The following is a 25032-nucleotide window of genomic DNA, read 5'->3' as shown; positions in this document are numbered from 1 at the left end:
TTGCACGATCCTAACCCCTGATACTGTATCCGCTCCGAGCGGGAACAAAAGAGGGCGAGTTTTTAAATGAATTGACAGTCCTTTTGTACGAAACTCACCGCATAGATGCACAAGTTTCATTCGCGGTTGACGCGGGGCACGGTTTACGCAACGAATTTATTCTGAGGTGTATGGTCTTCCACTCCACTCCTATGCTGTCCCACTATTTGGGAGATTTAATAGGCCGTGTCCGAAATGGGCTTCCAGAGCTACGGCTAGGTCTAATTTCTGCGCGTCTCCACGCAATTCCAATGGAGCGAAGACCTAGACCTAACTCTAGACAAGAGATTTGGATGCAGCCTTAGATTAGGACTGCAGTCAATGTGTTTACGTGGGACGCAGATTTACGCGTACGTAACGTGCATGAGGACGTGGGCGCGAGCATGTAGCTTTTGTAATGCGCGTGCGATTCACTTTACGATTCATCTCGATTAGCCAGTCAGCGTCATTTTCACATTGCATGCGACCTGGGGCTAGTAAAGGAATTCGCACGCAGCTCATGAAGTTGAGATGGAAGGCTGGCTGATTTGATGTGTAACGGAGAGCGGGACATGCGTTTTTGTCGCCCTATCACGTATAGCAGTATTCAAGACAGGGGTATGACAATTCATGTTGAGAAGCTGTATGATATTGTTATGAGCCCCGAGTTGCACCAAGAGAGGGCGCAATTTTCCTTGCAACAAAGGCTGCATCCGAATCTCTTGTCTAGAGCTAGGTCCAGGTCTTTGCTCCATTGAAAATGAGTGGAGACGAACAGACAATAGACCTAGCCGTAGCTCTTGAAGCCCGTTTCGGAGACGGCCTAAGGCTCCTTTGGCAGGGCCTGCATTTCGCTGGTTCACGAACGACTATGAAATGCAAGCAATACGGTGGTATCGCTACCAGCAAAACGAACATTCCCCACCAACATGGTTCTTGCCAACCGACGAGGGGGTGCTTCTGCTCAGGGCAAATAAGTTATGTACTAACTATACTTTGAAGCTTTCCTTATACATCGAAAATTCAAAGAGAAACCTAATCTTTTCACCTGTTGTGCGCTCAAAGTTTTTATCACACCGCGGAGTTTTAATAGGCCTTCGAATTTTCCAAATTGGCCCATATCTCTGAAGGCACAGTGCCTATACTTGGCCCAGTCCCTACTGCCTATTTGATAATCCGGCCTCGGTAAAGCCTTAGATTTGAAGTAAAGCTTGGAGTCTTGGAAACGTTTAGCTTTCTCTGCCATCCATAACCCAGACCCAAGCCTTCAGACTTTTGTTTTGCCCAGGATACAATTTCTTCGGACCGCTTTTAGTAATCTAGGGCTTCGTCCCCTGAAGTATACGTCAAAGGTGTGAGTCTCACATATATCCTCAGAGTGAACATGCTCAAAGAGATGCCGCACATAGGGTCTGACGCTCGCGACTGTTGGCAAGAAATGCATTCAAAAAAGATATCCTCCATAAAGAATTGTGTTTGACCAACTGCCAACAACGACCTCAGCGGAAACACTGGCGTCAACCGTCTCGAGTCTCTTTGTACTTTCTTCCTATAACCCCCCTGCGCCGCAACCGCATTCGTTACTTGATTCATCATTGATTTCCAGACGCTTGGGTACATTCGGAGTTCGCCAACCCCTAGAGTTGAAATACCAAGATCGATTCCCCCATCCTCTAGAGGTCAGCAGCCTGCACCTCATGGGTGGTGCGGAGAAAAGGAGGGGGCGTCAATTGCTAGTTGACGAACATCTGAAGTGGAAATGCCAATTTGTAGCACTCTTTTGAACTTTTGAACCCTCTATTCACATTAAGTGCATAACCGTTCACCGAATGTATACCTGTTTGTTTTTGGCTTTGTAATGATGACCTGTAAGGAGAATGATCACGAGCCGCTAGAGGCCAGTGTGCTATGTGGGTATAATTTGCACGGGTAAGCTATATTCAACAGTATTTCAAATAAAGAGTAATTTCATTTTAAGCGATCTTTAGAAGGTAACTACAAGAGACTGCCGGTTGCTCTGGATTCGTTATTGTTCAGCTTCTCAAGACACAGCAAGCCTTGTGTACATCCAAGAGATGATTCCTTTTATTTTCATGTGACCGTCTTTGCTAATTGCAAGAAAAGAAACTGTCCCAAATATTCCGTCAAATGTATTCGCTGGTTCCACTTTTTCACACCTTTTACTTTGGGGGGGGGGCTGGAATAAGCAACTACACGGAAAGACAAACTCAACTGTCATTTCAACTACGTGTATAATCTTATTCGGGCATTGGCCCCAAAACATCAACCACGTTTCTAACTTGCTTTTGCTTTCAATCAAAGTGATCAGGAGAGAAATTTCCCGGGAGAGTACGCAAGAAATCTGACTTCAAACACCTGAATCCACGGCTTCTACGACTTCTTACTTATTCAATTAGCGGTGAGCGACGGCACGATCTGATTGGTCGCGCATACGAAGGGGACCAACCCTCGTGGGTGCCTCCCTTAAATTGAAAAACTACTGTTAGAGTAGCCTGTTGCTCGCAATTACGATGCAGCGAACAAGTACAATGGACACAAGGCACATTGTGTTTCGAAAGGGGACGGGTTGAGGGAGCTGCCAATGAGGTTATCTCTTGGCCAAAACACGACAGTTCACTCCCTAAAGGCGACTTTCCATAATTATGCGCTCAACACTTGCGCCAAGCGTTGCACATCCGTCAAAATCGCTCCCAGGGCGATAAAATAAACGTAGGACGGAAAGGCGTCTTAAAACGAATTGTCCTTGCGTCTCGCGTTTTCTCTTGAGAAACGTTTGAAAGATGCAGCCACACGAAACCAAAACATGATGCCTCCTAAAAGGGTCGTAAAAGTACAAAGGACTTCGTTGATGAAGAATGTGGAAAGTTGGTGTTTTGGTAATGTACATCCCTACATACCGGTACTGCAGCACTTTAAAAAGCATGGAGGCGGCAAGTTGTCCCCAGCTGATTTCTTTGAATATTGGAAGGGATAAATTATTTTCATGGACTTTTCCCCCAAGTAGAAAGCGAGTCAACGGGATGTTCAGGCTTGGGTTTCACGGCTTCGTAACAGAAGCTAAACGGGGGACTTTCGGGCGATATGGTAAAGTCATAAAAAGAATGGCTCTGAATAAGTAACTCCAAACCCAATGGCGTCTTATTTGCTGATGCCAGGCTACTGTCCGACTAAAGCCTGGTCACCGAGACACTGCTAGAATTGTGCCAGGCAGTGCAGTGAATTCCCAGGGCAATCTTTTGACGCGCAACTACAAACCGTTGACAAGGAGGCGTGTAAGCGTGATTAGGAGAAGGCTCCGGCGGACCCGCGGTGCTGTGCCCCAGAGGGATAGACACACGAGACGCTTTACATGATTAAAAGACTTTTTAAGCTTTTCTAATAACAATAATTCAAAACAAATCACACATTGGTTCGAATTTTTTTCAAAACTGGTACAGGAATAAATTCATGATCCCTGCATTTTGGCGGCAATTTGTCAAAACCTTATAGCAAGATTATCTGTTTGGTTGTTCTTAGGCCGATACCGTACTTTGTATTATTGATTAGGTTGAGACTGTAAAAGGCAAGAATAGTATTTTGTCTAGGCCTAAATCTTCAAGGCTTGTGCTGGTCATACAAGATTTAAATATGGGCAGATATTGAATAGAATGTTGCAGCTTCTTCCGTAATGAAGAACAGGTGAATGTGAAATAAAAATTACACTTGAATATCGCTGAAATGGGCACGAGCCAGTTCCAAAGTGCTCATGAACAGACTCATGAATTCGACAGACTTATTTTTACTCATTTCACACACAACTCATATTGAGAACCCAGAATATTTTGGGGAAGGCTTTGCTCAAGAGCAGCCCTAGATAACGTCAACTATTGAAACAAAAGAAAATGACCAAAGAATAGAAAATTGAAAACGAAATATTTGAAATTGCAGTAAATTTTGGTCTTGAATTAACTGCAACACTGAGGTTTCCTCCTAGAATAAAATTACACTCTTGCCCACAAGTCTAAAGTTTGCATGAATATAAAACGTCTTTAAATGGCCTGAAGAATATTAAAATAAGGCTGAATGGAACACTAAGATGCATACATGCAAGGACTGAATCTAATAATCCATGTACTCTTGAAGTTCAAATTATGTACTATTTGTCTGACGTTTACAATATTACTTCTATGAACAATTTAATAAAAATTGCTTGGGTCAGGGCATCCCACGAATCCTGCCCTTTTCACGCTGCTCTTTGAAAGTATCATTCTGGACTTCTCCTGGTGAAAGGTCTAGTGAGATAATGATTTGGGCATTTCAACAAATTTTTTTAAGATACTTGCAACGTAACAGTTACGCCTTTTCTTTGGCGTTTTTGTTACGTGAAAAGCATACGGCCACTCAGCTCGCGTTGGAGTTGTGAAATCGCCTGAGACGGAACAAATCTATAGGGCGATGTTCGTATTTTCTGTCAGAAGGCTTGGTGCTGGTAAAGAGAAGTCAGTTCAAAATTCCAGGGTGGGGGTGGTTAGTGAAGAGGAATTTTGAGGATTGGGACAGTACTGAGGTAAAAGAGGGGGGGTTGTCGTTATAGAATCAGGTAAGAGGCAAACAACTGCGTGGAACACAATGCTCTACATAAGCATGCATTTACTGCATTCCCCCTTAGATACACTCAGTTCCATGCGGAGCTATGAACAATGCAGCATGGGTACCCGGTTAGGCGACGATGTCATGACTGCATTAGGCCTCTGTCCTTAACCAAGGAATAGGTATATGAGCCTTTGACATCTTTTAAGATGCAGGGCCAACAACGTGCACACTACTGTGGTTTTATAATATACGAAGTTTTTCAAACGACAGACCGGGACCACCGTACACTACGACACAGTCGTATTAGAAGAAACGATATCGAGCACTTAAAAGCTCCACCGCTATCCTCTGGAAAATTGAACCAACCAACCGTACGACCGATCTCACAGGAATGGTGAGGTCATTAAATCGACCAACACAACACAAAAACCACACCACGCTTCATTAATCGCTACTCCAGCTAAATGCCGGACTGGACTGTAATGATAGCCAAACAAGAGAGACTTTTTTCACCACGGTGTAGACAAAGCGTCTTTGGGAAATTTGCTCACTTTTCGTCCCTTTCAAGTCGCGGCAAGCAAAAACCCAGAGAATGGCAAATTGCCACTTAAAAAGCACTTTTCATGTTTTTCTCCCCCCCCCCGTTCTGTTCCCCGATCGATGGCTATGTCTTAGTGTGACGTCAACGAGCTTAGTAACCATGCGCACCGAAGCAGGCTGAGATTCTGACACGCAATAATGTGGTAAAGTATCACCAATGCAAGCCGAGACTAAGTTGGCGTGAATCTACCGAGGCTTTAACAGAAGACAACATCTCAAAGAACTGACACAATCCACATCATCGTGGGTTACATGACGGAAGGGCTTGTTCGATGTTTACTAGGCGACGTGAGAACACTGACATCCTTTTTGCATAAAAAGGCTCACATTCAGTTTGGTGACATGCGTCCTCTCCTTAGAAACAAAAAGTATTCACCTTCACTCACAGAGGTTACCAAATGTGTCAAAGCGGAATTGGACTCGGAGGGCAAGGGCTTTGTATCACAGGGCTCAAGGGAGCCCTTTGGTGCATTCATTGGAACTCAATTAAAATAACAAAGGACAGCCTAAGAGGCACCAGCATGTACAACCTCCCTTTTTCCATTTTGATTACTTTCCGTCTCGGCTCTTCCTTCAATAAACGTGCTTTCACAATAAAGAACATAAGAACATGAAATGAGTTTCCTATGTTTCAATTCTGATTCTACGACTTTGCGGAACCACACATGTACATGGCGACTCTACATTCCGAAAAGATATTGGCTGCAGATGTATTCTCATCGAGGAAGGAAAAGTCATCGCGACATCACAAGTTCATTTAATGCGCATGCGTTGCGGTCCTTACACGAACATGTAGATGGCACTTGGAAGATCACAGAAGAGCCGCGACTTTGAATCATGAAAGCTCCAGTGCAGTGGGTAAAAACACCCGCGTGAGCGGACACTGGTTCAGCATGTTTATATAGTGTATGACTGATTTTCTACTGGATGCACACAAATTCACAGCTCTTGACTTATAACCCTCCCTAAGCATAAACATCTCTCATCTGATGAAAAGAGCCATTTTGGCAGGGAGTGTTCGTGTTGTGGGTAGCGACGCCATCATAACATCACAGCAGTTCCCATCAAGGGAGCCTCCGTTACCACTAACATTGCGCCCTCTCTTTGTCCCGTTCGGGGCGGGTAGTGCCAGGTGGCAATACCTATTTAATTAACAGAAGTTGTGCCCGTATGTCTTCATAACATACTTAATCAAGCAATCGCAAACAGGGTGCTGGATTTTGATTGACGAAGTTACGCATAATGCACAAAAGCAATAGGGCTTACAACAAAGGACAGCCCAAAAAAATTGACAGAATAGTTGATGCACGAGTCCACAACGTAACCAAAGGATCTGCTACCCATCTGGATTGACTAGTTTATGCATTAGTTACGAAGAAGTATTTTACATGTGGTAGACCTAAGGTCAGGATGGAAAACTTGCAAGAGTCCCCATAAAAGCCCATTTGCCTACGCGATTAGCTGATATTCCTATTAAAAATACCGACCGATCGACAGACCAACTGTTCTTTCAAACAACGTAGCTGCTTGACAACTGAGTTGAAACTATGGAAAAGAGGGATTTCAGAGTCGGTTCTTCCAAAGCCGACATGCTTCGGCACAAAGAAAAAAAATAGGTGCAACGAATGGGTACAATGCTTTTGCATTAGTTCAATGGAAACAATCTCAATACAAGGTGTTACCATCGAGTAAGCCTAACTCATTATGGTGTCAAGGGAGTAATGTGATACCCATATCACCTACGAATTTTATTACCGCGAACAGAGTCAATGTTCACACGATAAAGCCGATGGTATTTCTTTCATCCCTGAAGATTTCATTTCATTGAAAACGTACTTACGTAATTTTACACGCAGTCTCTAACTCGAAGGTAGTACATGCAGTAAGTTTTATGCAGAAATAAAGAATCTTTTTTTTAGAAGTCTGACCATGGATGGGGTAGTGACACTGGATAGGGCTATGAAGATTGAAGGACTAATATACTCCTGTGTTCTATAGGCCTTCAAACTTTGAGGAATCGGTAGGGATTCGATATCCTGTGGCTCCAGCCGGTAAGTATAAAATCTTGCCAGCTTTCTGCTTAACTGATGTGATGGTATTCGGGACAGTATCAAGAGCCAAGTCTTTTTCTAGGTCGAGTAGAGAAGACCGTGGTATGTACTCGTTGCTATTGGCCTCACTTTGTGGCCTTGGCGCACCGCATGGCTTCTCACCTTGTGAAGATGAGAGGTGACTCAACCAATCCTTCCTGGGGTATTTTACGCCAGAGTATGGCACTGCTGGCAGTTAGCCTCAACGACGTCTAAGGGGTCATGCGCATATCAGGCAGGACAGCGGAACACAATTTGGACAGTAGAAATTCGGCTCGACAGTGGCCAGACTGTACACAAGGAAGATATTCTGACGTCCTAAAATTCAACTTTCATAGAGGGGGTCTTGTAACTTGGGAAGGTGTCCTCGTTGTTGGTCGGTTGGTAGTTTAGAAGTACATGTATCAGCCAGTCACGGAAGCAAAGTGCCTTTGTTTTCGGACTTACGAAAGCTTTCTTCGCAACTCATGCATAAACTAGTATAGCTGAACCATTTTTCATATAACGGACTTGTGCACAACTTAGTCGATCAAGACCCAAAACACAACTCAGGACAGAATGTAGATTTTCAACGTGGATAAGGTTACGATGGACGCAGGTCTATGAAGAGGAGGCCTGCACACATTTTAATTTTTTGCAAGATGTGGTTGTGAAATTTCAGATGAAATAAGAATAACTGTAAATTAAACGATATTGTTAATTTCCATAAATGGCTCAACAATACAAACACGTACACGTAGGCGCAATTTACTAAAACGGGCTACAGCCTGATACAAGTTGAATGCCCGTATTCACAAGAAAAATCGGAACACTGATCTGATTTGATAATATATGATTGGTATTTGCATGTGACAGTAATTAACTAGTCCAGCAGTTTTACAGCGGTAGACAATGCAATTGTAAACAAATTACCATATTTACATATTATTGCACCAATCGGCGAATATTGATTCCTTACTTAGAATGATCTATCCTTTATTGAAGGTTAATTTCCCTGCACTAGGTTGAAACAAGTGGTGCTAGCAACCACTGGAGATCAAGATTGATTATCTGTTGGTGTGACACGGGTGAGCAATATGAAGAAAGGGGTTTAAAATCAAGTGTTCTGTCGGGGGAAAATGAAAAAGGGTTGACCTAATATCCTTCACGGACACTGCAACGCCAACCGGCAGAGAAAGTTTTGATCAGTGAGTGAACTGAAGCCGTCTGTGCGAGAGGTCATTGGGGTCAATGTAACATTCTCTTGCATGCATTCCTCAAGCACTAGAGTCAAACAATCTGGTTAGAATTTTAAAAAACACCGAATACCCTTCTCATTTAAGAAACGTTACTTCAAACGAGTAAGTTTCAACAACTCAAAGGTAGGTGCACCATCAGGAACAATTTAGATTAAGCGTATTAGGTTCTAAGGTGACAGAGGCAAATTACTTTTGTGTACACAAATGCATGTGTTTTATGTGGTTGTCTTGAGCTAACAATCAACTGCAGAAAAAATAGAGGCAAAATAATGCCAATAATAATAACAACAATAATAAATAACGGAATTTCGTGACATGAAGAAAGACCAGGGCAGATTTTCTTGCGACACTGAAACAGATCCCGTGAAGTTAATCATTTTCAAAAGCCGTAGGCCCTAAGCTATATGTGAATTACACGGAAAGACATGAGACGAACGTTTCCGGTGACACTAAGTGAACTCTCCTTTAGGAGTAAGTGATATTCTGAAAGGAACGTCATATGTTTTTCATTGACACCATCCAGACTGCAAAGTATTCAGCATGAGGTATTCAGCATGACTTATGCCAAGACGAAAACAATAAAACAAATCAAAACACCGGTTGCACACAGGTAGAAAAAAAAATTGCTCCTTTTGCTCCTCCGTTTGTGATCGTTAGTTCATGGTCAGAGTTGTCGACAAGTTATGTAGAAACATTAATGCCTGTAAGATTCTTACATAATAGCATACCATGTATCTCATCAAGGATCAAATTTAAAGAGGATTAACACAGTGAATATCTAGACGAATAAACTAAAAGCCAACACGTGAAGAAAGGAATATACATTGTAATTAAAGGCGGCAAAACCTCAAAAACTTTACCTTGAGAATCAATATTGCAATTAAATTGCAGCGTAAAAAAAATAATTTCCATATAATTCGAAACAAATACAAGTAACTTTGGGTCACTGTCTCTAGAAGTTAAGGCAATTTCATCATTAGTCAATATTTATATTAGTTAATTTTTGTAAAGGTTATTTCATTGAAACTTCTATACAAAAACCTCAATGTGAGAAGCTCTGTTCTTTGATACAATGGCATGCGTTCTGTGAATAGCATCCAATAACTAATAAACATTCAAAACAATTTTCAAAACCTTACCTAATAAGGACACTTCCTTAAAAGTGTTTCAGCTGAGTCCAACAAATGCAAAGAACTTCAAATGTGAAATTAGGTGACGATAAAATGGAAAGATTCATTCTATAAAATGTGGGCAAAACAGCCAAAATACCCAGCCTCGAAACACGTTTTGAATGTCACAACGTTTTCAACTCATTGTTAAAGGGGCTGTTTCCGTTTGCCCAAGTCCTTTAGCAAGGGTATAAATGACACAAAATTCTGCATTATATTAGTGTAACGGATTCAGCAGGAACTGTCATTTTCGAAAATAGTGAAATGACCGATCTGTCCGATATCACAGTTAACATACTTGCCGTGTTAGGAAGCTAAATGGTAAGCCCTTCTTTTCGATGTGTACAAACCCAGGAGCACTGATCAAACTGCTCTCGGATTCAGTAAACAAACTGCCAACCAATCGGACAAAACAAAAAAATACAGTTGCATTCCCGGCCAGCCAATTACGTATACATGTACCAGTCGGCCACAAGTCAAATCACTAGTCTAATCAGCCAACACGCTTTTTCACAAGTAGAGATTTTTTCGCTTTGACAAGAATGCTACTGTCACATTTCCTTGACTATTAAAGATCACTCACACTGCTTTTAAAAGTTTCAACTGGGAATTGGTCATTATTACCCATATAATGACTAGGGAGGTAGCTTTTCTTTGCATTTATAAAAGAAACCGTCATTTGGAGGGTTCAGTTCCACCGCGAGAATGCTTTGAGAAAAATAAAAAAGCGTCGATGAGGGCGGCAAACAAATGTAGCGATTTGATTATGTCATATAAACTGCTGCTCTCGTTCCTCCATAGTTTCTTGACCTTGTGGCCCTACAATGTAGTAGGCTGTCTGTTTCCTCGCCGGCCATTCTCAGCAAATTACCGCAACCATCTGCCTAAATTTCATCGGGACTTTACTCCGGTTCAAATTGGGGCGATTCAACTGTATCATCCAGCGTAGACATCACCTTAACTTGCCCGATCAACATTGTTTTGAAGTTAAAGCAATTCCAACTCTCTCACTGTCCTAACTCGTTTAATTCAGTTATTTTCGGGCAAGCACAGCGCTCACGCACGCGGGCACGTTCACCCCAAAATGATGAAACAGTCGTATAACAGCAGAACCGTTGTAACATCATCAAAACGGGCTTCTATTGGATGCTCCAAACGACTTTTGTTTTCATTTTGCCTGAAATGAAGAACTTCAACTCGTGCGTTTGACGTCAGTAGCAATTTTCAATTAGTTTTTTCACATGATAAATTGTTTTAAATATAACTTAAATTTAATAAAACGAGAAATTGTGAATAACCAATAGTGGCTGATCTTTAATGTCTGCTGTGACTCAACTAGAGACTGCATGATTTGAGATTGCTTGTGACTGATCTGTGATAAAATGGTTTACAATGCCAGTAGGAAAACAAACAAAAACCTCCAGTTATGCCTCCAAATCTTCCAATGGGGTTTAAAAGGTTCCAAAAACCGACATGTAAGTAGATAGCCGAGTAATGTCATGAGCAATTCATGAATCTATAAACAAGTCACGTGTCAACATTCCTTGAGGCATTCCACACACCGCGCACACAGTGCTTGCAAATGCAAAGTCCAATACTTCTTAAAAGGTACATGTAGTCCTAACAATGAATACCGTGCTTCTGTAAAATACTCAAAATGACTAGGCTGAGGGTTTATGCTGAAGTACCCATTGTTGAGTGAAAAATCACATCAATACTTTTCCGGAATATAAACGTTTTGAAGCACAGCTCCGTTTAGTGTAAGATATTTTTAACATGCTTTTTCAAAATATTCAGATACGCTACCAAGGTCTAAGACCCAATTACTATAAAGCGTTAAAAGCGACACTGGCCCATCTGTGTCATGGCTTGATTGAAACTATGCCTGCCTTCAGCAAAGGACTTGGCTGCAGAATCAGACCTCAACGTTAACAGCTCTACTTACTCTAAGCAAGAAAATGTACATGTAACTCAAGCAGAAAATTCTATGGTGACAATTACTGCGGTAACAATTACCATACACGTATGTCACTGGTTAGCATTCAAATGTGAGCAACACGCATGTGCAAATCTCATACGTGAGGGATTCTGTGCTTTCTTGGTTAGCACAATATTTAATGCTAGACCTGATGGCATAGAAAATTGACCGTAAGCACGAAATTCCACATTAAGCACAACGATGAAATTGGGCACTGTTGCCTGGTCAAACTACATGTACAAAGGATTTACCGATAGACAGAAGCATTCTTCTGCTTACTTTACTTCATAGTTACCTCAATTAACCTCGGGTTTGGTATCCTGATAAAAGATACCTTTAGCTTACAGGTAGCTTGTCCCCACCAGTAGCTGATGAAAGGAGCAATTTACAGTAAGTTGGCCCCATCGTTGAAGAGGTCTGTTTGCAAAAATCTGCAACTACGCTATGCTGTTCCCACAATATCAATCTGAAGGTGCGACAGCCATCCAGCAAATTGGATTGATCCAAGTTGATGAAGACAAGAAATCTTCCAAGAAGAGGGAGGGGGAGGAGGTGCTGATTTAGTTGCAAAAGTGTTAAAATGATGATTTACAGCAGGGTTTCCAGCAGCCATGGAAATCCTTAAAGGTCCTGGGGAACAATTTTTCCCTGTAAAATCATGGGAAAGTCCTCGAATATTGGGAAAAAATAGGGTGTCCTTGGAATCCTGTTTTCATAGGACAAAAAGTCATAGAAAAGTCATACAAATCAGGTCATGCCAGGGTTATATTTGATGAGAGGCTATTGATGTGATTATGGAATGATTACACATTTACAGGATATCCTTGTCAGTCTATGGTAGCGGCTATGGTGGTCTTCCAGTTCTTTTATAATCCGATCAACTTTTTCTGCAAAATGACATGGAAATTTTAATATCTTAGTCCTGGAAAATCCCGGAAAAGATATAGAATTAGTTTGTTTGATTGGGTTTAGCCATGTGTATTTACCAGGTCATAAAAGGTCAAACCTTTCACGCAGTACAGTACATGCTTGCACTTATTTTGCGCCCTCTAAATATGAATTGCTCCTACAGCTTCAGCCTTTCAAATCAATTGCCCTCAATGCACTTAGCTAATGTGGCCATCTTGGTTTAATGGCTCCATGCAATCAATTTCTGAGTCTGTCAGTGGACTGCTCATCAAAGCCTCCCGTTGCTGTGCTAAACGTTCTGCATCTGACAGATCCTCCCTGGATTTGCCTCTCAACGCCTCCACAAAGCCCACTGTGCTCTCGGCGAGGTCTCCTGATCCGCCAGTTGGGGAGGACGGTGGCAAGGACTCGGCGTATGCATTCATGCTTTGAGTCAGCGAGGTCATCTCGTCCAAGCTGACGTTGGACCCTATCCGCCGGTGCCCAGGCGAGGTTGGGATACTGTGGAAAGTGGCCGTGACATCCTGCATCTCCGTTAGTGGTGGCAGCTGGTGAGTGGAACCCCCAACTGCGTCGGTGCTCAGTGATGCGTTGGCATCTGTAGCTGTTGACACCTCTGTAGCAACCAGAGCCGATTCTGCTCCATTATCTTCTCTCAACTCTGCAGAAAAAACCTCTCCAGGCTCTGCTTTACTACCTCCAACCACCATCCCCTCAGTCCTCTGTTCCCTGGTTGGCTCTCCGGGATCATGCCTTGTCTCAGGTTCCACAAACGAAACAATAGACTTGTGCTTCTTTGCGCGAGATCTGCTCTCCCCTGCTTCCTGTTCCTGGAGAGGGTTGGCGTCATCTTTGATGGCAAGATGCTCCTCAGCTTTAACACAGTCTTGTTCACTCCTGCTGGCATTCAAATTGGCAAAGGTAGATGCATTTGATTGGACAGTCTCCTTTTCCACTTGTGGATTTTTTAAATTTGAGCCATCATCTTCTATCGTTCTTCTTCGATCAGATGCATGAGGTTCTTTGGTCAATGCTGTATCTGTCGCACCATCCTTGGTTTCCTCAGCTATCCCATCCTGCGTGTGGTCGGTGGCCTCATCCTCTTCCCCTCCGGCCCAACTCGAACCTTCCTGGTGCTGAGTGTTTCCTGAGATCCAGCTTTCGACACCCTGCCGGGGAGCTTCTGCCTCATCAAGCGAGGGTGCTCTTATTATATGCATGGGCTGGCTCTTGTCGACAGTGGCGACATGCCTTAGTTTTCTGCGATCAAAGTGCTCAATGGAATACTGCAAGGGAAAGCACAGAAATGAGGGAAAAACAAATCTTCAATAAATTACGTTACTTATAATTATTACACTTTGAGTAATTGGCGGCATTACGGTCTGCCCGTATCACATGAGCTACTCGTATGTGACAGATGCTTGAAGACGAGTGTCAATTACGCAAGATGATGCCCACTTGGCTAGTGCACAAGATTGCATAAAATTTGCATGCACCCACATACATGAATCTGGCATTGTTTGGGTGCATGCAGTCTCCTTTTAAAAGTGGCTGACACTCAGATTACCTGGGTTCATCACCTGTTTTCATATGCAATAAACTGAAATATCAGCTACATGTATTGCCAGGAATGAGCCTCTCTTGCTATTTCTACAAAAGAGATTTTATAAAATAGGGGTCAGGATTCAGATTCTGTTCACGCCTCAGCCCCCCCTCCAATCTACTGGTACCAGTAGGTATAAATCCAATGGCGGAATCACTCTGAAATTTGCAATCAATGCAGAGGCCCTCGCTTACTACATGCAAAAACGCTTTTGATCCAATTAGGCAAAAGAGTTAAGAAGTTGTCAGTTTGCGCTGCCTTCTGTCATTAACACCGGACTTCAGCAGAAAAGCTCCTAAAGATGTGGGCATTAAAATAACCTGTGGTGATACTAAACAAAATGCTCAGCCTTAAGGTGAAGGCTGACGTCATGTCCAACAAATTCTGGGTGGTACGATCGTGACAATGAGGTGTACTGGTACTTACTGGGTCTACATTTACGATATGATTCCAAACATTTCCCTCAGACAATCTGTACATGGTCCGTCCGAACCCCAACAACTGAATTTCACATCATTTTTCCCACAATTTCTTGGCACTGTTACCAGAAATTAACAGAGTACATGTACGTAACATTACAACATCTCACCCACAGATTCTGTATCTTAATTGGATGAAAGCCAGTCACATGGCATTGCTAAATTACTCATACCTATCTTTGTTGTGGACGGAGCAAAAGAAATACTGTATATCCGTAGCAACCAAAGTAATATGGCCATCAACACTGTGTGCAAATGCATACTGGTGTGCGTGTTGAGCATCACACGCTTGCTGAAGCACTAGTACTACAGAGCTGGGTTAAAACATTTTGTTAAGATGTACATGTAGTTTGGAAACGTGCTGGGAAATTTTCAAATTTCTCATTCAAATGTCTTATTCAACTAATGTACATGTAGATTTACCGGTATTTATATATATGTGTATGTAGTTAGATTACACTGATACATGTACATGTCTGTTACTGCTTAAAACAATCAGGATCTGTGGGAGAGATGTTTTAAAAAATAATGTCAACTGCTTTATCTTGTGAAGTAGTAAACCTAGCCTCCCTCGGTGATCCACGGAGCATTCCATTTTCCAAAATAAAATTCTCCATGGATGCTAGTTTTACTGCACCACTCAGAGCAGTCAATATATACCCAGCAAGAAATGAGACAGAGGGGTACCCCCCCAACATGTCCAATCCCTATACACATTCCAGACTATTTTTACTTAACACATCCCCCCAAGATGTCTGAAAGGAATTCCCCAGATTCCTGCGAGACAATGACCAACACAAAGCAGGGGGGGTTCTCTCCGTCTCATACCTTGCTGCATATGAGTCAATATTTGCTTGATACTCTACTCATGCTAAAAAAACTGCCACAGACTGAAAAAACCTGTAATTAACCAGGGAACAAACAAGGACAAAAAATGAAAACAATAAATAAAGATGTGTACAGCAGTGTTGGTCTGCTGGAAACATTATCATACCAGGGAATAGTGAATTAATGGATTACAGCTGAAAAAACTACTTCTTCAAAAATGCAATGAAGCGGGATAGACTGACATTGTGAAACCTTATACATGTGCCTTTCTTTAACTTGAGTTATGCTTTTAAGGTTTCCTCCCCTGGTACATGTGTAATTAGAACTTAGCAGCTTTAAGAGAATTTATCAATGTAAACAATAGAAAACTTCACAATCCTGGATGTACATGTAGTACACATGGAAGTATCACAAAGGCACTTGGGTCATCTTTGAATTACGGTGCAAAGACTTTATACAACTTTCCTTGTGTGTCCAACTATGGGGACTACATGTATTCAATTGCAGTTGGGAGAAGCCACATCACTCTCAGATGCAATCAAGTTACAAGGTTTTCCTAGGGTCGAGCTCACAAGAAGAAAAGCAAACATTAATTGGCACATGATCACTTTATCCATTATACAACCTCATCCACTTCCCACAGGTAACACCTTTCTTCTCCGCAATAAATAAAAAAACCTCCCAGTTGCCTTTTGCCAGAAATAATTTCCCCGCCGATATTTCATTAAACCCCACTTAGTGTAATGAATCGGGGGGGGGACCGAGTCAACATGCAGTGAGAGCAATAACCGACTGCCCTAGCCGACCTCTATCAATTAAAGAGCTTAGAAATTTAAGGGGGGGGGTTTGGTTAGAGTGGAGGATGGTGAGCTGATCTCCTTACTACCCGACCGCCATGGTAGGGATTCCCAGTAACTCCCATCATCATTCAAGCGTGAGCTCAGACAAATGCCCAGCAATGTCATAAATGCGGTGTTCCCCTTTACAGACTGAGCGACACTGTGGTGCTGCACATCTAACCATTGCTTTTCTAAGCAGTTCACTGTCCGACCCTGAATGCTACCTGCAACTAGCGCAATATTTTAATACCGAGGATTTCTCTCCCATTCCTCAAATACCCTTCGGAGGTACGGTATGGCTGCATCCACGATCTTCAATCACTTTCCAGAATGCTCCCCTGAGTGGATTTCTTATTAAGTTGCAAATGATTTCTTTGTTGACTGTGTCCCCCTCCCCTTGCAGTTCTTCATTAATATTTCAGGTCTCATTCCATCCCTCTTGCACAAGAGCCCTCGTTCATTGACGGAACTACATGTAAATGGATGACTTCCAATAAAGGCAGGGTGCATCGCATCGCATCCCATCTATCATGACTCTACTTCTGCTTTTATCAGAGTCTTCACAGTTCGTTTTACTTTTACTTCCAAAAAGAAAATAACACTAAGACTAACCAACAGACCAACCAGTCACAAAAAGACCCCCCAAAAAAGCAAATGAATTATTCGCCAAGAGACAGAATTACTACAAACTCACAGAACTGTATTACCAAGAGATGACACAAAGGTGAGAGAGAACAGTCCAATAACACAACCAATTAAATAAACCTTATTCACCGGGAAGCCATTTATGATCATGTTCCCAAATCTGTCTTACTCAGTATAATATGTCAAGTGGGACAGTGTTAGGCTATTTTGGGTTCCATGCTTCAATTTCATTTTTTTTTTTGCATTTTTTAAAAATGTTGCTTAAAACCTTTAATTGATCACAAATTTTACATTAGTCATTATCATAAATGCCATTAAGCCGTAATGAACTTTCGTTACTTTCATGCTTTCAAACCTTGCTTTGATTCAATATGGCAAACTTGTGACTACTGTCAATGGAAAGAAATGCCTCTGGAACATGCAGATGTTATGGTCAATCTGAAGAAAAAAAAATGACACTGCTTAACATAGAGACATCGCTTGCGATGACTGGGCAGATGATTTCAGTTTCAGGATTGGGTTACACCTAATCACTCGCATCCCCTGTCAAATTGGGCTCAATGCCTTGCCGCTTGGGAACAATTGGCATTTGAGTGTGAAACGTGGCACTTGGGAAAATCTCACACGTCTGAGGCATACCCAGCCAAGTGCTAGGACAAAATCGACAAATCATCACGTATACCGGTACGTACATGTACATGTACCGTGTTGTAGTCCAGTCCCTCACCCAGTCAAAAGCCACAAATGACCTGTGGCAAAGTCATTGTCACCGTTCACCTTGTTACATAGGACTGGTCTTATGAAAGGCCCATGTGGCTAGACTTGGGAACACTACCTGTACAGCATTATATCTTTTGTTGATGATGCCACGAATGTTTCACTGCATAGGCGGTGCATATACATGTACATGTACATGCACATCTCAAGACACTCCTCATGACTTCCATGTTAACAGACTTAATACAACAAGTGTATTCATGAAGAAAATCACAGCAAAATTCCTTTAATACGGGACAAGAAAATGGCAGTGTGAGATTTCTTTCCCATGGATTCAGACAAGCCAATAAGCATACATGCACAATGTTCTTACTCTCAGCTGTGTGCAAGTTACCTCACAAACGTGCGCAAATACATTTACTGAGTCAAGCCCCAAAGGCTTGTACTCCAGACAACAGAAAAGAGAATCTGACGTTAAAATGTCGTCAGCACAAAAAAAAAACAGAGCAACCACACCTTAAAGCCTTTCACCTTTGCAGTTCCTTCTGACACGGTACTTTGTCAGACTAAAACTGGTCTGAAGACGGCCGCCTTCCCACTGTAATTAATGTCTTAAAACAGAGTTTTACTGCACTTGATATTATTTCAAACAAGCAGTAACAGCAGCCCTTGAGGGTGTTTTGTTCTTGTGAGGAAGCTTTTAGCAATGTGATAACCCATACATGTACTCTACACCGGCGACATACGCTACGTAAGATTTGAAGCTTTGCATGGTGGAAGAGACATGAGAAATAGGTTTGCAGGTACACCATGGAATCAGTCTCTTTTGGGTGAAGATGTGGTTTTTAAAAGAGTCACCAGTTCTTTTGAAAACCACACCTCACCCAAAAGAGATTGATTCCATGGTGTACCCACAAACCTATTTCTCATGACATACGGTACCTGAAGCTTGGACTTGCCCAAATGCACACTATCCGTCAACGGGCTGTATTACTGATCATTTTGCTCACGTGGCAAGTGAGAACCAGATCCTGGATTCCTTAGATTACATGTAGATTTTCCCCTCAGCGCTTCTGATCTGTCCAAATCCTAATTGTAATTTTACAATGGTTTAACATCAGTCTCAAGTACATGCTACATGTATCTTGCTGTTCACACCTCTGTGGAAATATGTGTAAAATAGTAAATTTATATTCATACCAATCTGCGATTTAACGTGGCATTACACATGTACATATAGCTACAATGAGTAAAGACAGTGACTCAGAAGAACAACTTGTGTGGTGAAAAGGAAGACGGGAATTCAGCCAGACAGAAAGAGGGATGACCTGAAGGAAAAGGGTATGTTACCGGTAGCATTAACATAAATTTTTGCCATGGAAGAAACCAAGGCCTGAGCTACATGTAGATGTAGGTAATATTTTGGGGGGAAAGTGAATGGGGTCACACCAAGGTGAAAGTGAGGGATGTACTTTTTTTTAAATCACTGACACATTTTTTTCAGGTTGCTGAGGTACTGGGGGAATGTAAGTCATACCCAACTGTGACACACTGGCCTTGAAAAAATCTTACAATTCCAAATTTTTCAGCGATTGTGTTTTGGCGAAAAAAAACTCCCCACAGGATGGACAAAGGTAGACCAATGATTATTAATAGGCAAATCAGTCAGACTAGACTTTTACAAATTATACAGTTTGTACATGTATGAATATGGCTACCAGTATACTGTGGGTTTTTTTTACTAAACTGCTCTTCAACATCCTTACCCCTTTTTATTTCAAATCCCGACCTACCCTGGGGGGTCTTTCTCAATTGTCGACCCTAGACTGATTTGTGTAGAGCCAGCTTCAGACTTTGGAACCAAAATTATTCGTTATTTGTGCAGTACTGCATGCACCTATCGTACACATGCTAACTGTCCACAAACACTGGTGCATAATCCACCATTTTGGTTCCACTAATTGAGACACTCATGTCACAACTCTCTCTATAAGCAGCTCTGGTCCTTGAGTGTCACATGTACACATAAAGGATGAGAAAAAGTGCACTACTCCCAGTACATGTATTCTTAAGCTCAACTGCGCACAGGTATGGTACACCAGCTGCATGTGCATGTATTCTGTACATGTACAGTACATGTAAGTATACATACATGCATAATGTAGTACTATACATGTACATGTAATTCAAGTTTGCGTTTGGAATATAAAACCATAAGCACACAACACAGGGTCAATGAAGAGGAAAAGCAAGTAATTATACGGCAGTTGGAAGGCATCGTCTCAGCCACAACTTGATTAATAAAATCTTGCCGTCCATGCGCCGCTGGGCCATTCCAGCCTAATCGAGAGGCCTGTGGCCTCGGTCATGCTGTTCGCACCAAGCTAGTGGCTTATTAGGCGGCCATCAGCACCTGTCTAATTGAATCAGGCTATTCTCGGAGGATTTCCTCCCCCCCCTCCAATCCGATTGAGCCTCAGCGATTTTTGGGGTGGCAGTTTTGTAGCCTTGGGGGAGGGGGGTACCTGGGTTGGATGGCTGCACTTATGTACGTTTGGCTGACACGGACTTGCAGTTGAGATCACTGACACTTAATTTTATGCGCAATGAATCTAGCCGAGGTGTCTATCTCTATCAGGTAGAGATTTTAAATGTTAGTAACAATTTGATCAGGAGTGCTCTGTTTTGTGCAGTGATCTTGGAAATTCATGTCTACCGCAAAATATCAAAACATGTTATCCCTTATAAAGTTCACACTTCACTGGCAAATCCATGATGCCTATGTGAGGCACATGCTTCTGAAGGTGTGGCAACTGATATTCTACGAAGTCCTTACTGCCATTTAGAATGCTACAGAACAATCATCCTTTTGTTCAATCTGAAAAAAAAGGTAATTCTGAGGGTGACAGACTAACACTGGAAGGATCTTTAATACGTATTCCTAAAGTTGGACCTACATGTACATGTACATGTAAACTCTTTGTTAGAAGTGTCCACCATTGAGATTTCGTTTGAAATTTGGACTCTACAAGGATCAAGTTAAGCTACTGCTATTTGTTGCCATGGTAACAGCCCGACATCTTTTCAACCTCTCTTTTGGGGGTATACGCGTAATCAGGTAATAGGAAATAAAATCTCCCTGAGGTTGGCATACAATTAAATATACATGAAACAAATGTAATGTACATGTACATGTTCATAAAGATAGCGCCTTGCTACATGTACATGTATCTGTTAACGTGGGTTGTTTTCTGACATCACTGCCTTCAAACAGTCACCGACATGATCATTTTCCATGACAAACAAAATTTGACACCCAGGATGACATTTTCACATTACTGCCCCAAACAAATTTACAATGTACACGTGCACACACACATCATAACTGCTTCGCACAAACTCTAAGATGTATAAATCTGGCTCACACAAACTTAGTCATACATGTAGATACACGGACATGTAACCTACTCCCAACAAAACACCAGACTCAAAGAGAATCAAAATTGGCTTAGTTCACTACAGGAAGGGTAAGAATATGAAAGCCTTCATTTGGTTCATGTACAATGGACCTGTCTGAGATATGTCCATTTTTCAAGTTAGACAAGCCTCAGTGAAGAAAAGAAGCTTTGAAAGCAAAAGAAAATGCACTGCCACAAACCAAAAACGGCAACATGAAATGTCATTTAAGGTTCAAGCAATATCAAAATTCTTAGAATAACATTTGAAATTATAACAACATATTAAAACAACTGGTCCAAATGTGGATGAAGTTTTCACGCTGTCCATCAAGATCTACATGTACAATGTGACTGACAATAGCTTGAATTCCATATGCAACTTCATGTATAGCATAATTCAGCCACCAGAATTAGAAGCCATTACTGCGGTGGCACAACGCTCGTGGACAGGTGGTACGCGCGCGTTACATGCCTCTTCGACCAATAGGGTGTCGTGATTTGCCAAACGCATGCACACATCAAGCTGAAGAATGTGTGTGTGAGTGCGCTGCCACCGCAGTTTGGGCATCTTATCGGATTAGTCTATACCCATTTTTTGTCGGCACGCACAGTCTTTAATAATTTCAGTCAGTTGAAGCTTTAAAAGCACGTTTTGCGCCTGGCGAGGCCCCTGTGATCCCGACTGGCCTTACCTGGTGACGCAACCTCTCCAGTGAGGATTCGCTCCTGTCTTGGGTGACGGAACGGCGCAATCTCTTGGATTTGTCAAAGGCTCTCACAGACTGATTGAGGGCTTGGAGCTGCTGCATCTCCACGCTGCCCGATGAGAAAAAGAGGTCTTTGGGGCTGACGTGCCTCGCTGCCGTTCCTGCTGGGCCAAACGGTATAAACAGGGTACCACAGAATGAAGGAATTAGGTCAGGTGAATGACACGGACGCTTAAATAAAACAACACCAGCTCAATTTCCCTTTTAAAGTGCTCAATGTTCTGACAGCCTTTACACAATCCAGGTGGATTTCAGCACCTACACTACCATGACTACATGCAGCTTCAATCTGCTGACATCGCAAATGTTTTTACCGCTCAACATGTATGTGTGCACGAGTAGGGACATTTCTGCCGCCGCGCACAAGAGTTGCAGGCACACAGAAAGTACTTCTTTTTAGCCCAAACATTTGTTTGGTAGTGTCCTGAGCAGGATGCATTTAAGCTGATACCTATTTGAAAGAATGAGATAATTCACTAGTTTTTAAAACTTTTTTTATATTCAACTTGACTGTTGGTTTAAGTCAAGTTCATCGCAAGTCCTTTTACACAGGTCCAGCCTAGAGTCCGTCCACAAAAGCAGTCATTTATTACATACATGCACCGGTAGCAAGGGTGGACGAGAGTGCTTTGACAGTGGTTCACTTAGACAGCCAGTGACTTGGCTTAAAGACTGAATGAAAGGTGCCTTGCATGTGATGGACTGGCCTACAACACTGCCATATTAACCTTGAATGAGCTTTGGTTCCTTTCTTATTCTCAGAGGTGTGTGGGGGGGTAAGGCAGAGAATACATGGAAAGGGAGTTCTACCCATCTACAGCTTTGCAGACAATTGCAAAATTTCAGCCAAACCAGACACGTTTTGTATTTTCATTGTATATGCCTTCAGCCACTGTGGCTCATCACGGAGCACAATGAAAATACCCCCCCCCACGAACGGGACGCCAGCCTGTTACCTGGTTCCCATTCCTGGGTGAAGATAGGCAACTAGTGGCAAAGTGACATGTACAAGACCACAACTTATGGCCAGAGTCTGGATTTAAACCCCCTCATCCTGATCACTAGTCAAGAACCCTAACCACTTTGGTACGTATTATTGGCATAATAATGGTCATTGCTGAGTCAACATGGTCAAGTTACTGTACTATCCACTAACTTGCACCTCTGTTGTTAAGGTATGCCCTACAAAATATTCAAAAGCTTGCTCAGGTGCTGGTACATTGTATGACTCAAACCTACTGCTTCCTACTAACCAATTCAATCATACATGTACCTGGCCAAGCAAGAAACCAAATACTAAAATTCACATCTTCCCAATTCAGTATGCCATTTACAATGTACTCTGTTCTTGACAAGTCTGACAGTTCCCATCTAGTTGTTTATCATTCTGGTCAGATCTCTCAAATACATGTAGGATCCTGCTTTGTTATCATTCTGGTCAGATCTATCAAATACATGTAGGATCCTGCTTTGTTATCATTCTGGTCAGATCTATCAAATACATGTAGGATCCTGCTTTGTTTTCATTCTGGTCAGATCTATCAAATACATGTAGGATCCTGCTTTGTTTTCATTCTGGTCAGATCTCTCAAATACATGTAGGATCCTGCTTTGTTTTCATTCTGGTCAGATCTATCAAATACATGTAGGATCCTGCTTTGTTATCATTCTGGTCAGATCTATCAAATACATGTAGGATCCTGCTTTGTTTTCATTCTGGTCAGATCTATCAAATACATGTAGGATCCTGCTTTGTTTTCATTCTGGTCAGATCTATCAAATACATGTAGGATCCTGCTTTGTTTTCATTCTGGTCAGATCTATCAAATACATGTAGGATCCTGCTTTGTTTTCATTCTGGTCAGATCTCTCAAATACATGTAGGATCCTGCTTTGTTTTCATTCTGGTCAGATCTCTCAAATACATGTAGGATCCTGCTTTGTTTTCATTCTGGTCAGATCTATCAAATACATGTAGGATCCTGCTTTGTTTTCATTCTGGTCAGATCTATCAAATACATGTAGGATCCTGCTTTGTTTTCATTCTGGTCAGATCTCTCAAATACATGTAGGATCCTGCTTTGTTTTCATTCTGGTCAGATCTATCAAATACATGTAGGATCCTGCTTTGTTTTCATTCTGGTCAGATCTCTCAAATACATGTAGGATCCTGCTTTGTTATCATTCTGGTCAGATCTCTCAAATACATGTAGGATCCTGCTTTGTTTTCATTCTGGTCAGATCTCTCAAATACATGTAGGATCCTGCTTTGTTATCATTCTGGTCAGATCTCTCAAATACATGTAGGATCCTGCTTTGTTTTCATTCTGGTCAGATCTCTCAAATACATGTAGGATCCTGCTTTGTTTTCATTCTGGTCAGATCTCTCAAATACATGTAGGATCCTGCTTTGTTTTCATTCTGGTCAGATGTCTCAAATACATGTAGGATCCTGCTTTGTTTTCTTTTCACCCATTTGATCATTTCCCACAGAAAAAAACATGCCCTACTGACTCCAGCCACTTGCTCCGACACAGGCCAAGCAATCAAATCAAAAGTAAAGATTTAAAAAAGAAAAATTCATGAGTCTGCATTCCAAAAAAGGGTTAATGAGAAGAGGTGCTGGAGCGGCTAATAATCCGATAAACAGCAAGCATGATCTTACAAAACTAGGAAAACCTTCACACCTGCACTCATCTCCCTGGCCAAACCCCCATCATCTCAGATCAATAAAAGCCTCTCAAGGACCACGGACGGCCACAAAGTGGAAGGCGGGGGGGGCAGGGGAAGGGAGTCTTAGGTTTTTGTCATTTGTTATCATTGTTTTGGCTTTTTCTATTGGAAATTCATCCTGAGGCATCAACGCCCACTCAGACAATTCTGACAGGGCTCAAAAACCAAAAAGCAAAAACAACAGGGCAGGCAAATCGATGGGTCCACCATGGTCATGTAATGCCATAATGACATTGATGTGCTCGTACAATTCAACCTGAATGAGAAGTTCAGGGACCCTGGGGCAGAAGCGAAGATGGGGGGGGGAGACCTGATTCCGCCCCCAGCAACATTTGCCTTGCCAGGTGCGACATGACAAGTGCTAACCA

At 42.1% G+C, this 25032-nt stretch overlaps 1 protein-coding gene across 1 annotated transcript in view; it reads right to left on the bottom strand.

Moving 5' to 3' along the window:
- Nucleotides 1–7879: 7879 nt before the first annotated feature.
- The window catches only part of ankrd27 (ankyrin repeat domain 27), a 45631-nt gene continuing 28478 nt past the window's right edge, over nt 7880–25032 (bottom strand). The window contains exons 23-24 of the mRNA XM_022251598.2: nt 21857–22032; nt 7880–13881 (exon numbers count right to left, since the gene is read on the bottom strand). Of these exons, the coding sequence (XP_022107290.2) occupies nt 12793–13881; nt 21857–22032 (1265 nt within the window). The 3' untranslated portion in view covers nt 7880–12792. The remainder of the gene's footprint in view (nt 13882–21856; nt 22033–25032) is intronic.

This window comes from Acanthaster planci, linkage group LG06 (assembly GCF_054643075.1).
Source record: "Acanthaster planci isolate LZ-2023a linkage group LG06, COTS_SCS, whole genome shotgun sequence".
NCBI lineage: Eukaryota > Metazoa > Echinodermata > Asteroidea > Valvatida > Acanthasteridae > Acanthaster > Acanthaster planci.
Note: the sequence above shows the minus strand (reverse complement) of the source record. Positions and strands in the feature narration are given on the sequence as shown.